The 12,524-nt window shown below is 39.6% G+C and overlaps 1 protein-coding gene across 3 annotated transcripts in view; it reads left to right on the top strand.

Moving 5' to 3' along the window:
* LOC132392864 (sperm-associated antigen 16 protein) overlaps window positions 1–12,524 on the top strand; it is a 777,809-nt gene that overhangs the window by 463,844 nt on the left and 301,441 nt on the right. For all 3 annotated transcript variants that reach the window (XM_059967355.1, XM_059967357.1, XM_059967356.1), the window contains exon 13: window positions 1,985–2,111. In XM_059967355.1, the coding sequence (XP_059823338.1) occupies window positions 1,985–2,111 (127 nt within the window). The remainder of the gene's footprint in view (window positions 1–1,984; window positions 2,112–12,524) is intronic.

The following is a 12,524-nucleotide window of genomic DNA, read 5'->3' as shown; positions in this document are numbered from 1 at the left end:
CTTATAACCTCTTGCCCTTAAATCACCTTCTTTTACTGTCTTTTTGTATACAAGTTATCCTGCCATCCTCCCTTTCACAAACATTGACCACTTGACCACTCTTGTTCTGACTCCCTCACTGCAGTTCAGAAAATGCATTTTATCAGTTTCTTCTCATTTTAATAAAAGGGCATCAATCTGAAATCTTAACTCTTTCTCTTGTTATAAACCTGCCTGTCCTGCTGATCATTTCCAATATTTTCTAGTTTGTATGTGCATATGTGAATTTTAAAGGCTTTGTAAGATGATAGGCTGGAGTTAGAAGGGTCAGAAAAATCCTTCACTGGGGAATTCATGGATTTATTCATTACAATTCTTCAGGTTAGGCCATTCCTGGCTCTCATTATTCTGGCATCCTCTTATCAATGGCACTTCATTTTTGAACAGAGGAGCCTTTTAATGCAAAGTTTATGGGGTCTCTCAACTTCTGCAGAGCATATCATTGATATGAAAAGCATCCAGAAATATTTGTTACAGTTTTTCAGGTTATGTCATCCTGGCTATAATTATTCTGGCCTCCTCTTACCAATGGCACTTCTGGCACTTCATTTCTGATCTGAGGAACCTTCCAATGCAAAGTTTACTCATTCAACCTACTAGTTTGGGTGTATTATTTTTTCTGTAATACTTTTAACCAAATGATTTGTATCACAACAGAAAAAAAGAGTTGGAAGAAATTTGCAGAGAAGTTATGTCATTTCATTGTGCTGATTTCACATAAATAGTGAATATTCTCTTATAAAGGACAATAAAATATAAATAATGCCTTTCATATCAATTGTATTTTGAAGAAGGAAATTACAAAACAGTTCATACAAATACATGCCCATACAAGAGTTATAACAAAAGATAGAAATCATTTGAAATCTTAACAATGCAAATCTACATAATAGTTATCGTTAAACTTTCAAAGAACCCATCTGTTTACTCCAATAGACCTCAAGCACGTAGCATGTTCTAGTGCTTACACATAGGCCAGGAAATAAAATAATTGGTATATCCTTTCCATCTATCTTCCAGATATAGAGGAGTAAATTTTATCCTCCAGATGGGAACTAACTTCCTATTCAGGTGTTTTTAGGGAGGGGGTGCAGGAATCTGAAGGCCCACACTTGACTGTTCAGAAACAGTTACTTCCCTTCCGATGTAAGATATTTGAATGGTCTGTGATCACTACCTCATTATTTGGTATCTTTGGATTTTTTTTCATTATTTATAGTACTTTTATGTCTTTGCACTGTGCTTGGTGGTTGTCTGTCATATCTGATAATCGCAGGAAACATATGTAGCAGGGTTTTTAAAGTAGAGAAGCAGTTGCCATGAGGCCGTTTCATTCTCTCAATCTCATAAGTCTGAATCTAGTGGTATGAGTAGTCATCTCATCTGGGTCTTTGCACTGTACTGCTGCCACAAAGCAACAAGTTTAATGCGTTTTAAGTCAGTGATAATAAACTTGACCTTGATTCTTATTGGAAAAATTTAGGTGAAATACTTCACAGTTCAGGTGTCAAAGTCCTCACTTCAGAGACATTTTAGTGATGAAGTAAACAGCTATTGCATCTCATCTCTGTTTATGTTTTTTTTCTCCGTTCCATCTGAGAATATGACTTTTTTCTCTATTCACTCCAATATCAGGAGTATATGCATGACAGGAAAACTGTTTATTTTAAATAGGGCAGCATAGTGTGCCTAATTATCATTAGGTTGCTTTGCCAGTTAAGGAAACTTATTACTATATCTTAAGATCTGGGAAATAATAGCTGGTAGTTAGTCTCAGGTGTTTAATATATGGGAAATAGAGCCAGTGATTTAATGACTACTAAACTGAATTTAAATTCAACCAGTCAAGCTAATGGTCACATACAGCAGTGGGAAAGCCTTGAGTTTGCTATTCTACATATATAGCTGTTAGGCATTTAACAAATGTTTCAACTTTTTTTTCCAGTGAACGATGCAGACAGATACTACGAGGTCATGTTGATTCTGTGAACAGCATTGAGTTTCTTCCCTTCTCTAACACCCTGCTCACAAGTGCAGCAGACAAGACACTTTCTCTTTGGGATGTTCGGACGGTAAACAGAAGTTTTTTTTCAATTGCTTGTCTTGCTTTGATAAGTTGTTGACTTAGCCTGAGATGCTCAACATCCACGATAGAAACAAGCTACTTTGCTCTAACATTCTGTTCTCTGCAAACTCGGTGCTCTGTCCTTCAATGATTCTATCTCCTTGACCTTCTGTTTTCTTCTCTCGGCTTTATTTATTTAAGTAGAATGTACTTACAAAGATAACTGGAGTTTGGTTAGCTTTGCAGGGTGCTATGGTGGCAAGTAGCTTTTGTCTTATTAAACTATTTCTCCTGTAACAATAATCTTCTGAAAGAAAACAAACAATGGTATACCACCATAAACTGTTCCACAAAAGCCAGTATTATTTTCTTCTTCAACAGTCTCTCAGGGTTGAGGATGATTTTCAGTCTGATTTTGTTAGTGGTTGATGCTGTTAATGTGGGAATCACAGACTCATCTATAGATGGGGCAAGTGGTGGCCAAAAGGTGGGTGGTAGTTTGTGAGATGGGCTGCGCTTTCTGCCACTTTAAAGACTTCAGTATGGTCTCCGAGCATGGACATAAGTTCTCGAGACAATTACAAGAGTACCCTCCATACTTTGAGCAGTCATGGGCCAGGGAGTCCAGTCATCACTGTGAATGTTACATTTCTTCAGGATGTTTTGTTAGAAGTGGTGATGCACTCCTATGAGATTTTCTCTCAAGAGTAATATCTCCAGTCCGTACCCAAATGAATTCTGATTGTATTGCAGACAGAAAAGAAACAATTTTTGTTCTAATTAACTAGAATGAATGTACCACTGTTGGTTACAGTGTTATTGTACAATTATCAATAGAAGACTTTGTCTTGGCAATTATCCTTTGAAGACCCAAGGGCAAGACTGCTATATCGAAAGGAAATCAGGGATTGCTGTGTTCTGTGTTTCATGGAGAGTTGGCTACTTCAAAACATGTTAGATTCAATGATCAGACCCAAGGGCTTCTCAATACATAGGATGAACTGGACTGCTGAATCAGAGAAGGTAAAAGGTGGGTTTCATGATAAACTATTTGTGGTGCTCGGATGTAGTGGTCTTACCCTACTCCTATTCCCCCAATCTGGAACATCTAATGCTTAAATGTTGTCCATTCTACTTGCCAAGAGAGTTCTCCTCTGTGATTCTAACTGCAATTTACAAACCGCCAAAGGCCGACATTAAGCAGGCACTCGAGGTACTCGGTACTGCCATCAACAAACAAGAAGCAGCCTATCCCAATCCCTTTCAAATCATTGTCAGGACTTCAGTTAGGCTTGTTTGAAGAAATCTTTACCCAGTTATCACAACCATATTACCTGCAGCACCAGGTGCATGCAACATACTCAACAACTGCTATACTGCATAAGGAATGCCTACTGTTTGATCCCTTGACCATATTTAGAGAAATCTGATTATTTGGCTGTCCTCCTTTTAACACATATAGGCAGAGGCTAAAAAGCAAGGCTCTAGAAGTAGGAACAATGAAGAGGTCATCGTGGGAGGCAAAGGAGTGGCTATGAGATTGCTTTGAGTTGGTGGACTGGGCTTTGTTCAAGGATCCATCAGAGAGCCTGAATGAACACACCATGGTTTTCATGGACTATATAAAAATGGTCATAAGTGAGTTTGTCCCCAAAAAATCATTCAGAATCTTTCCCAACCAAAAGCCCTGGATGAACCAAAAAATCTGCAAGCTGTTAAGGTCAGACCAATGATGTTCAGCTCTTGTAACCAAATAAAATAGAAGATGTCCTGGTACAATCTCCAGAAAGCCATCTCACATGCAAAGTGGCAAGTCTGGACCAAACTTCCATCACTGAAGGATAGTCAACACTGAAGGATAGTGGGACTTTAATTCTATCACCTCCTACAAGGTGAAACCAAAGACATAGATGAAAACAAGGTTTTGCTCCTAGATGAGCTCAATACCTTTTATGCCCACTCTGACTGTTAAAACATGAAGGAACTTTCGTGAACTCCTGTTTCTCCCAGTGGTCCTGTGATTTCAGTCTCTGAGGCTGATGTGAGAGTGTGATCCCATGGAATAAATCAAGCCCAAACGGAGTACCTAGCTGAATACTAAAGAATGCTATTTAGCTGGCTAGAGAGTTCAAAGGTTCAGAGATTCAAAGGTACAATTTAATGTCAGAGAAATGTATACAATATACATCCTGAAATGCTTTTACTTTGCAACTATCCACGAAAACAGAGGAGTACCCCAAAAAATGAATGACAGTTTAATGTTATAACACCAAAGGACCCCCGCCCCCCCCCCCAAGCTCCCCTGGCAAAAAAAGCATTGGCACTCCCACTGAACACTCAAACATGAACAAAGCAATAGCAAAGACACAGATCTGTGGTTACCCCAAAGGCTTCATGTTTCACCTAGTATTTGACATATCGCAGGTTCTCTCTCTCCATAATAAGGAAGAAAGAGGTGTCTCCATTTTCCCAGCAAGCAGGGAGACAGAACAAACAACTTGTTGGTTGATGATGTTAAGAGTCCATTACATCACTTTTTTCAAACTCTGTGCCTGAAAACTGCAAAGATCCCGGGTCTCCAGGCCCACAGCAGATCTCCCGACTCCCCTGACACCACACATGTCTCTTGTTGTGACACCAACATTCGATCCGCCTGTCTCCAGAGCCCCAAGATCCTAGGCTTCCAAATTCGAGCCGGACTCTTAGGCCAAGCCTTTGGCGTGCCAAAAAACAGCCAGTTGTGGAACCCGACGAGCGAGTCCCATTCCTGCAAAGAACCGTAGTCAGCATGTAACTCTAGGTCAGGATCTTCAAAAGAACCCTGAAAGGGAAAAATAGAGAAATTAAAGATGGAAATTGAGCTGTTTCCGAAGATACAAGCAAAAGAGTCACAGTTAGATGCCATTAAGTCCATCAATATCTTTAATAGCACCCCACTCTGGCATAATGAGGTACCCACCTGCTTCAAGCAGGCCTCAGAGGAGAGCGGTTACCCGCCTCAATAACTATCATCCAGCTGCATTTACACCAACTGTGACGAAGTGCTTTGAGAGTCTGGTGATGAAACATATCATCTCCTGCCTGAGAACCAACTTGGATCCACTGCAATTTGCCTACTGGAGCAAAAGATCAACTGCAGAAACAAGAGAAAATCTGCAAATGCTGGAAATCCAAATAACACACAGAAAACGCTGGAGGAACTCAGCAGACCAGACAGCATCTATGGAAAAGATTACTGTCGACATTTCGGGCTGAGACCCTTCAGCAGATCAATAGCAGATACCAATTCATTGGCTTTTCACTTGACCGTGGAACCTCTGGACAGTAAAAATGCATACATCAGGATGTTCTTTATTGACTTCAGCTTGGCAATCAGTACTATCATTTCCTCAAAACTTATCAATGAACTTCAAGCAACTAGGCCTCAATACCTTCTTGTGCAACTGGATCCTCGATTTCTCACTCACGGACCACACCAAGTTTGGATTGGCAATAACATCTCCTCCATGTTCACCATTAGCACAGGGGCACCACAGGGTGGTGTGCTTAGCCCTGCTCTAACTGCTTTATACTTATGACTGTGAGGCTAAGCAGAGCTCCAGTGCCTTATTCAAGTGTGTTGTCGACACCAGAATCAAAGGTGGTGACGAATCAGCATATATAGGAGGGAGATTGAAAATCTAGCTGAGTGGTTCCACAACAACAACCTCAACTCAATATCTGCAAGCCTAAGGAGCTAATTATTGACTTTAGGAGGCAGAAACCGAAGTTCCATGAGCTAGTCCTCATTGGGGGGGGGGAGTCAGACTTGGAGAAGGTCAGCAACTTTAAACTCTGGTGTTGTCATTGCAGAGGATCTGTCCTGGGTTCAGCACAACAGTGCCATTACAAAGAAAGCATGGCAGCACCTCTGCTTTCTTAGAAGTTTGCGAAGATTTGGCACTCCATCTAAAACTTTGACAAACTTCTATAGATGTGCAGTGGACAGTACATTGGAGAGCGTCATGGCTTGGTATGGAAACACCAATGTGCTGGAACAAAAAAGCCTACAAGAAGTAGTGGATACAGCCCAATCCAACATGGGCAGAGTCCTCCCTACTAATGAGCACATCTACATGGAGCACTGTTGCAGGAAAGTAGCATCCATCATCAGGGACCCTCACCATCCAAACAATGCTCTCTTCTCACTGCTGACATCAGGAAGGAGGTACAGGGACCTCAGAACCCACAATAGCAAGTTAAGGAACAGTTATTACCCCTCATCCATCAGACTCTTGAACCAGAATGGTTAACTTCACTCAACTTCAATCACCCCATCACTGACCTGTTCCTCCAACCTACAGACACACTTTCAAGGGCTCTTCATCTTAGGTTCTTGATACTTATTGCTTATTTATTTATTTATTTGTTATTATGAATTAACATTGGTTGTTTGTTCATCCAGTTGAGCGTGGTCCTTCATTGATTTTATTGTGTTTCTTGTATTTACTGTGAACACCTGCAAGAAAATGTATCTCACAGTTGCACATGGTGACATATATGTACTATGATAATAAATTTACTTCGAACTTTTGAAATCTCTTAAATGACTGCCTACTAAGAAGATGGCACTGGAGAGTGGTGACTTCTTGTGTGCAGCCCCCAAAGGAATTATCAAGTAATCCTGTTTAGAACTGCTCCAGTAGAAATCTGCAGTCACAGACACTGCAGTAATCAAATCAGATATATAAAAAACTATCGATCTTCGGTATCATCAGTCTTGAGATTGCAGACCTCCAGGAAGGCACGTAGCAGTTGGAAGCTTAAGGAACATCTCCATTATTTTAAAAAACATGGCTGTCAGGCTCAGCTACAGGTAAAAATGAAACACAGGGTCCTAAGGCCCTCCACTTCCTAATATTCCACTGGCTAATAGAGAGTCTTCGGAAAAATGAAACTGAAGACTTCAAAGCAAGATTGCAGCACCAGATAGACATCAGTGACAGCTGTGTACACTGCTTTATAGAGACATGATTCACTGCCAGCACTCCAGATTAAGGGAGCTTAAGGGAGATTAAGGGAGCAGAGGACATAGAGTGACTGCAGAGAGATAGACGGGTTAAGTGAGTGTTTAAGTGTCTGGCAGGTGAGAGCAACATAGGTAAATGTGAGGTCATTCACCTTGGAAGGGAAAATAGAAGATCGGATCATTATTTAAGTGGTGAAGGATTGCAGCATGCAGTTGATCAGAGGAACTTGAGGGTGCTTGTGGATGAATTGCAAAATGTTGGTTTGCAAATGCAACAGGTTATCAAGAAGCCAAAAACAACATTGGCCTTCTTTGCTAGAGGGATTGCATTTAAGTGTAGGGAGGTTATGCTGCAACTGTACAGAGTACTGGTAAGGCTACACCTTGAGTACTGTGTGCAGTTCTGGTCTTTTTACTTGGAAAAAATATATTGGTTTTGTCTTTGGAGGCAGTGCAGAAGAGGTTCACCAGGTTGATTCTGGAGATGAGGAGTTATTGTATGAGGAGAGATTGAGTTCCTGGAACTGTACTTGCTGGAATTCAGAAGAATGAATGGGGATCTTATAGAAACATATAAAAATTATGAAAGGGTTATTTGCAATTCATGCAATTAAGTAAAAGGCAGGAAATTTCACTGGTAAGTGAGACTAGAACTAGAGGAAATAGCCTCAAGATTTGGATGAATAGATTTAGGTTGGAGATGAGGAAAAATTTATTTTTCCAATGAGTTGTGAATCTATGGAATTTTCTGCCCAGGAAATCAGTAGAAGCTACCTCATTAAATAACATTTAAGACACAAATATATTTTGCAAATCAGTGGAACCTAGGGCAATGGTAAAAAGGCTGGCAGGTGGAGCTGAGTCCATTGCCAGATCAGACATGACCTTAACGCATGGTGGAACAAGCTCAACAGGCTAGATGGCCTACTTTTAGTCCTATTTCTTATGTTCTTAAAATCTTGGCCTTCATTCCTCCATCTGTGATTGCATCCTTTACATCCTCATTGGGGACTACTGGCAGTGGGGATCAGTAATAACATCTCCTCCTCGCTGATAATCAGCACAGAAGAATAGTTGCTGAGGGTAGTAGATTCAGCCAGCTCCATCATGGATAGAATACTCACCACCATTGAAGACATCTCTAAAAGGCAGCATTGACCATTAAGAAGCCTCATCATCCCCATTTCTCATTACTATCATCAGCGAGGCAGTATAGTAGCCTGAATATTTACACTCAATGTTTTAAGAACAGCTTCTTCACTTCTGCCGTCAGATTTCTGAACAGTCCATAAACTACAATCACTATATTATGTTCACCATAAATAATAGAGAAGAGAATGAAGGCAAGCAGATATGAGGTAACGTCGAGGCATATATGAAGCAAAGTCAGGAAAAGCGGAGCAGAGCAAAGCTGGAGCAGAATCAAAGCCCATCCACCTAAACTGAATGCAAGGTTTGATCACTCCAAGCACCAGGCTGATTTGGAAAGGTTGAGTACATGCCAAAATGTGGTGGCAGGGTCCAGGCCCAGAGCACATCAATGCAACAGGGCCTTGGTCCTAGAGTGAAAAATGACCCTACATTTGGCCAGATGGATTGAAAAGGCAAGGTGTTGGGGTCACAGGTGAGGGTTAGGCCAGCTCTGCTCACTGCTCAATGCTTTTACTCTATTCTGTATTGAACTGATGCTGAGGATATAGCCTGCTTTGACTGTTCTGGGCTTCATGTCTGTGGGCTCCACAGGGTTTACACAGCTCTACACTGAACTGAGGCTGAGGCTGAAGCCTGCTCCTGTTGCTCCAGGCTTCACGTCTGTCAACTCACTTTTGTTCTGAATGCTATTTGCTTACTTTTATTATTGGCACGATTTGCTTTTTTTTTCTCTGCATTTTGGATGTTTGACTGTCTTTCTTAATGGGTTCTTTGGGTTTCTTTGTTTCATGGTTGCCTGTAAGGAGATGAATCTCAGATTGTACAAACATATAATGTATACATACTTTGATAATAAATGTACTTAAACTTTGCTATTCCTCTTTTTAACTATTTTTATTGTCTTAAAGTATCTTTATGTCTTACATTGTACTGCTGACACATAAGTAAAAATCTTCATGATATACGTCAGTGATAATAAACATAATCTGTTCCTACTCTGAACCATTAGTCTGCAATCATCTCCATGGTAAACTATTTCAGTTCTCTCTACACATTTTGTGTTTAATTTTTTAAACATGAATTTTATAAGAATGAATTATTATTCTGTAAGTCAAACAGGTAATGATGTTTGAATTTCCTTTATCTGGACTGCAGTGATGAGGTAGTAGGCTGTATGTTCTTGATTGTACATTGTTGCTGAGGAGCATCACTCATATTGCTCACAATTCTGGTTGACAAATCTGGCACATAAGTCTGTTCTGTTCAGCATTATGCAATTAAAAGTTTATTTTTCTGTGAATTTGCAGTAAATGGGATGGTGTCACTTCCTGCATATATCTGCTTTTGGACAGCTTGAACCCTGTTGTCTTAGAATATACTGTATCATTGGAACTTCTTAGCGCAACTCAGTTGTACCACTGCAGTACTAACCTAGGGTCCTGCAAACAAATTGAATGCTCACTAAAATCCAGCAACTCCACCAATTTCTGTAATCTTTTTACTCCTTAACTTCCAGAAGGTCCCCTGATAGCCTTGTCTGCATCATCGCTAATCTGATTCTCCTCCCTCAATCTATCATCTGGTGCCTTCCATGCTGCACACAAGTATAGGACCTTCTTTTCCCCACCACATGCTGTTGCTTGTGAAATCTGATCCTTCTATTAGTCCTCTGCAACGCTCTTCTTCTAGCACCAAAGAATTGCTCACTCGGGTGCTTCCCGTTTATCTTCAACTGTCCCCTAATATCATCATTCCTCCTTCTCCAAAGCTGACCAAAGTTGCCATTCTCTGCACCTTAGAACAAAATCTCTCCTAATCTTTTCCCTTCCTCTCTTACTCCACCACACTCGGGAACACAGTCTGTGACCCCTCAATGAGTATTAACAAGACCTGCATCTAAGGCTCTAACATGATCTTCCATGCTTCCTCAAGAAATGCAAATGCAGATGAAAATGAAAATTAAAAAGTACACATTGCTGAAATTCTGAAATAAAAACAGAAAATGCTAGAAATATTCTGCACATTAGACAGCACCTGTGGAAAGAGAAATAAAATCAAGATTTCAGGTCTAAACTCTTTTGTTAAAATTATAATAGAAATACTGCATATTGCCTCTCATGAAGAAGGTCTCTGAATTTTTATTCACTGGAAAGCAAGAGAATTTACTAATGACATAGAGTTCTATAGATTTTATTGTATATTCATGCTCATACCTATTCATTAGGTTAGAATCCCTGCTGGGACTGTAAACTCTGAGCTTCTCTTATCATAAGAAAATTAAATATCAAGGAAGATTAAATGCAAAAAACAAACACTATGATATTAAAACATGTTTGCATGAACAAGCATACCATTGCAGTCATGCTTTACAAATTCAGCTTCTGGTAAAGCATTGTCAGTATTTTTACTTCTGTACATTTGTCTAAGCCAGCAAAAGATGGGACCTATAGTTAGGCTTCAGCCAACCATGATCAGTGATCTGGAATTCCCTTTTTAAATCTCTTTTTGTCAATCATTCTGATTTTTTCTTAAAAGCATATTTAAAACTTGTATCATTGCACATGATTTTTGATTCATTGTCTTTTTATATGATCTAGTACAACCACTCCTTTAAAGTGCTTTGGAATATTTCACTACTTTAAACACTGTTGTTATCTATGTACGTAACATCAACTACTTTGATTATGTCATTTGTACAATCAATGTACCTCAAATCTATGGTCACCAAACAGTTGTGTTTCCTGTAGTAATAAGCCTTCACCTTTGCCTTCAGGTACCATATCTGGAGGACTGTATGTGGATTAGGTAATTGTCGACATGTAATTATGGTATATCTGCTCCATTTAACCTTCACTATTACAAGATACTGAACATGTTACCAAGTGGAGCATTTATGGAAAATCCTGGCTTCACAATGATGTTAACCTAGCCTAATTCCAATTCTGGCCAAATCAAGAAACAAATTCTCCTGTTTAGCAGACCACTATGCAATGCAGTCTGTCCTAGAAGAGGATTTTAACTTTCATAATATAGGTTGAGGCTGTCATGCTACTAAAGGCTTTGATGGGTGGAATTTGCTAAGTGTATTCAGATGTTTCCTTGGGAAATATATCAAATGACTTGGGAGAAGGCAAAGCTTAACCTACTCTTGGGAAATAGAGCAGGGCAAGTGATTATCTTGAACTGTCAAAGAAGGGACACTTTGGGACTAGCAACCACAGTTCAATTAGTTTTAAGTTCAGTATGGAAAGAGACAGATCTCGTCCGGAAACTTAAGTTCTAAATTGGGGCATGACAAATTTTGATGGTATTAACAGGAATTTGCAGAAGTTAAATAGTATAGTTTGTTTTCAGGCAAAGAGACATCTAGTAAGTAGGAGGTTTTAAAAAGAGAGATATTGAGAGGTCAAAATCTGCATGTTCCTGTTAGAATGAAGGGTAAGATTGGCTAGAATAGGAAACCTTGGATGTTCTAGTCAAGAAAAAGAAGTCATGAGTCAGGTATAGCTATGATCAAGTAAATCCATGGAAGAGAAAAGAAAGAAATAGGAAGGACAAAAAGTGGCATAGAATAGCTTTGGCACAGAAGATTAAGGACAATCCAAAGAAATGGTATATATGTGTAAAGAAAAAGAGAGAATATGGCTCCTCAAAGACCAGAGTAGGCATCTTTGTGTGGAGTTGCACAGATGGGTGAGGCCTTCAATTAATATTTCTTCTTTGTTTTTACTATACAGAAGGATATGAAGACTTCATAATATGAACTTGGATAGATTAAGGGGAAATCTTGAAGAAAGTTCACATCACAGTACAGAAGCTACAGGGTATCAGAAAGCGTTTGAAGGCATATAATTCTCCAGGTCCTGATAACATGTACCCAAAAACTTTGGGAAGCTAGAAAGAAATTCCGGAAGCCCTGAGTGAGATGTGTGTGTGATAATTAGTGATAGGTGTAGTACTGGAAGACTAGAGAGTAGCTAATGTGCCTTTATTTAGGAAGGGCTGCAAAGGAAAATCTGGGAGCAATAGATCAGTTAGTCTAACATCCGTGATAGATGAATTACTAGATGGAATTCTGAGGGTTAAGCTATACAAGCATTTGGAAAGACGGTGGTTGATTTGGAATAGTCAGCATGTTTTTGTGCATGGAAATGGAAATCATGTTTCACAAATTTAATTGAGGTTTTTGAAGAAGTAACCAAGAAGATCAGTGAACAGGGTGGTTAGTAGCCTTTGGTAATGTTCCACATTGCAGGCTGC

This window comes from Hypanus sabinus, chromosome 4 (genome assembly GCF_030144855.1).
Source record: "Hypanus sabinus isolate sHypSab1 chromosome 4, sHypSab1.hap1, whole genome shotgun sequence".
Taxonomy (NCBI): domain Eukaryota; kingdom Metazoa; phylum Chordata; class Chondrichthyes; order Myliobatiformes; family Dasyatidae; genus Hypanus; species Hypanus sabinus.
The sequence above is the reverse complement of the archived record's forward strand: the minus strand, read 5'-3'. Positions and strand labels throughout refer to the sequence as shown.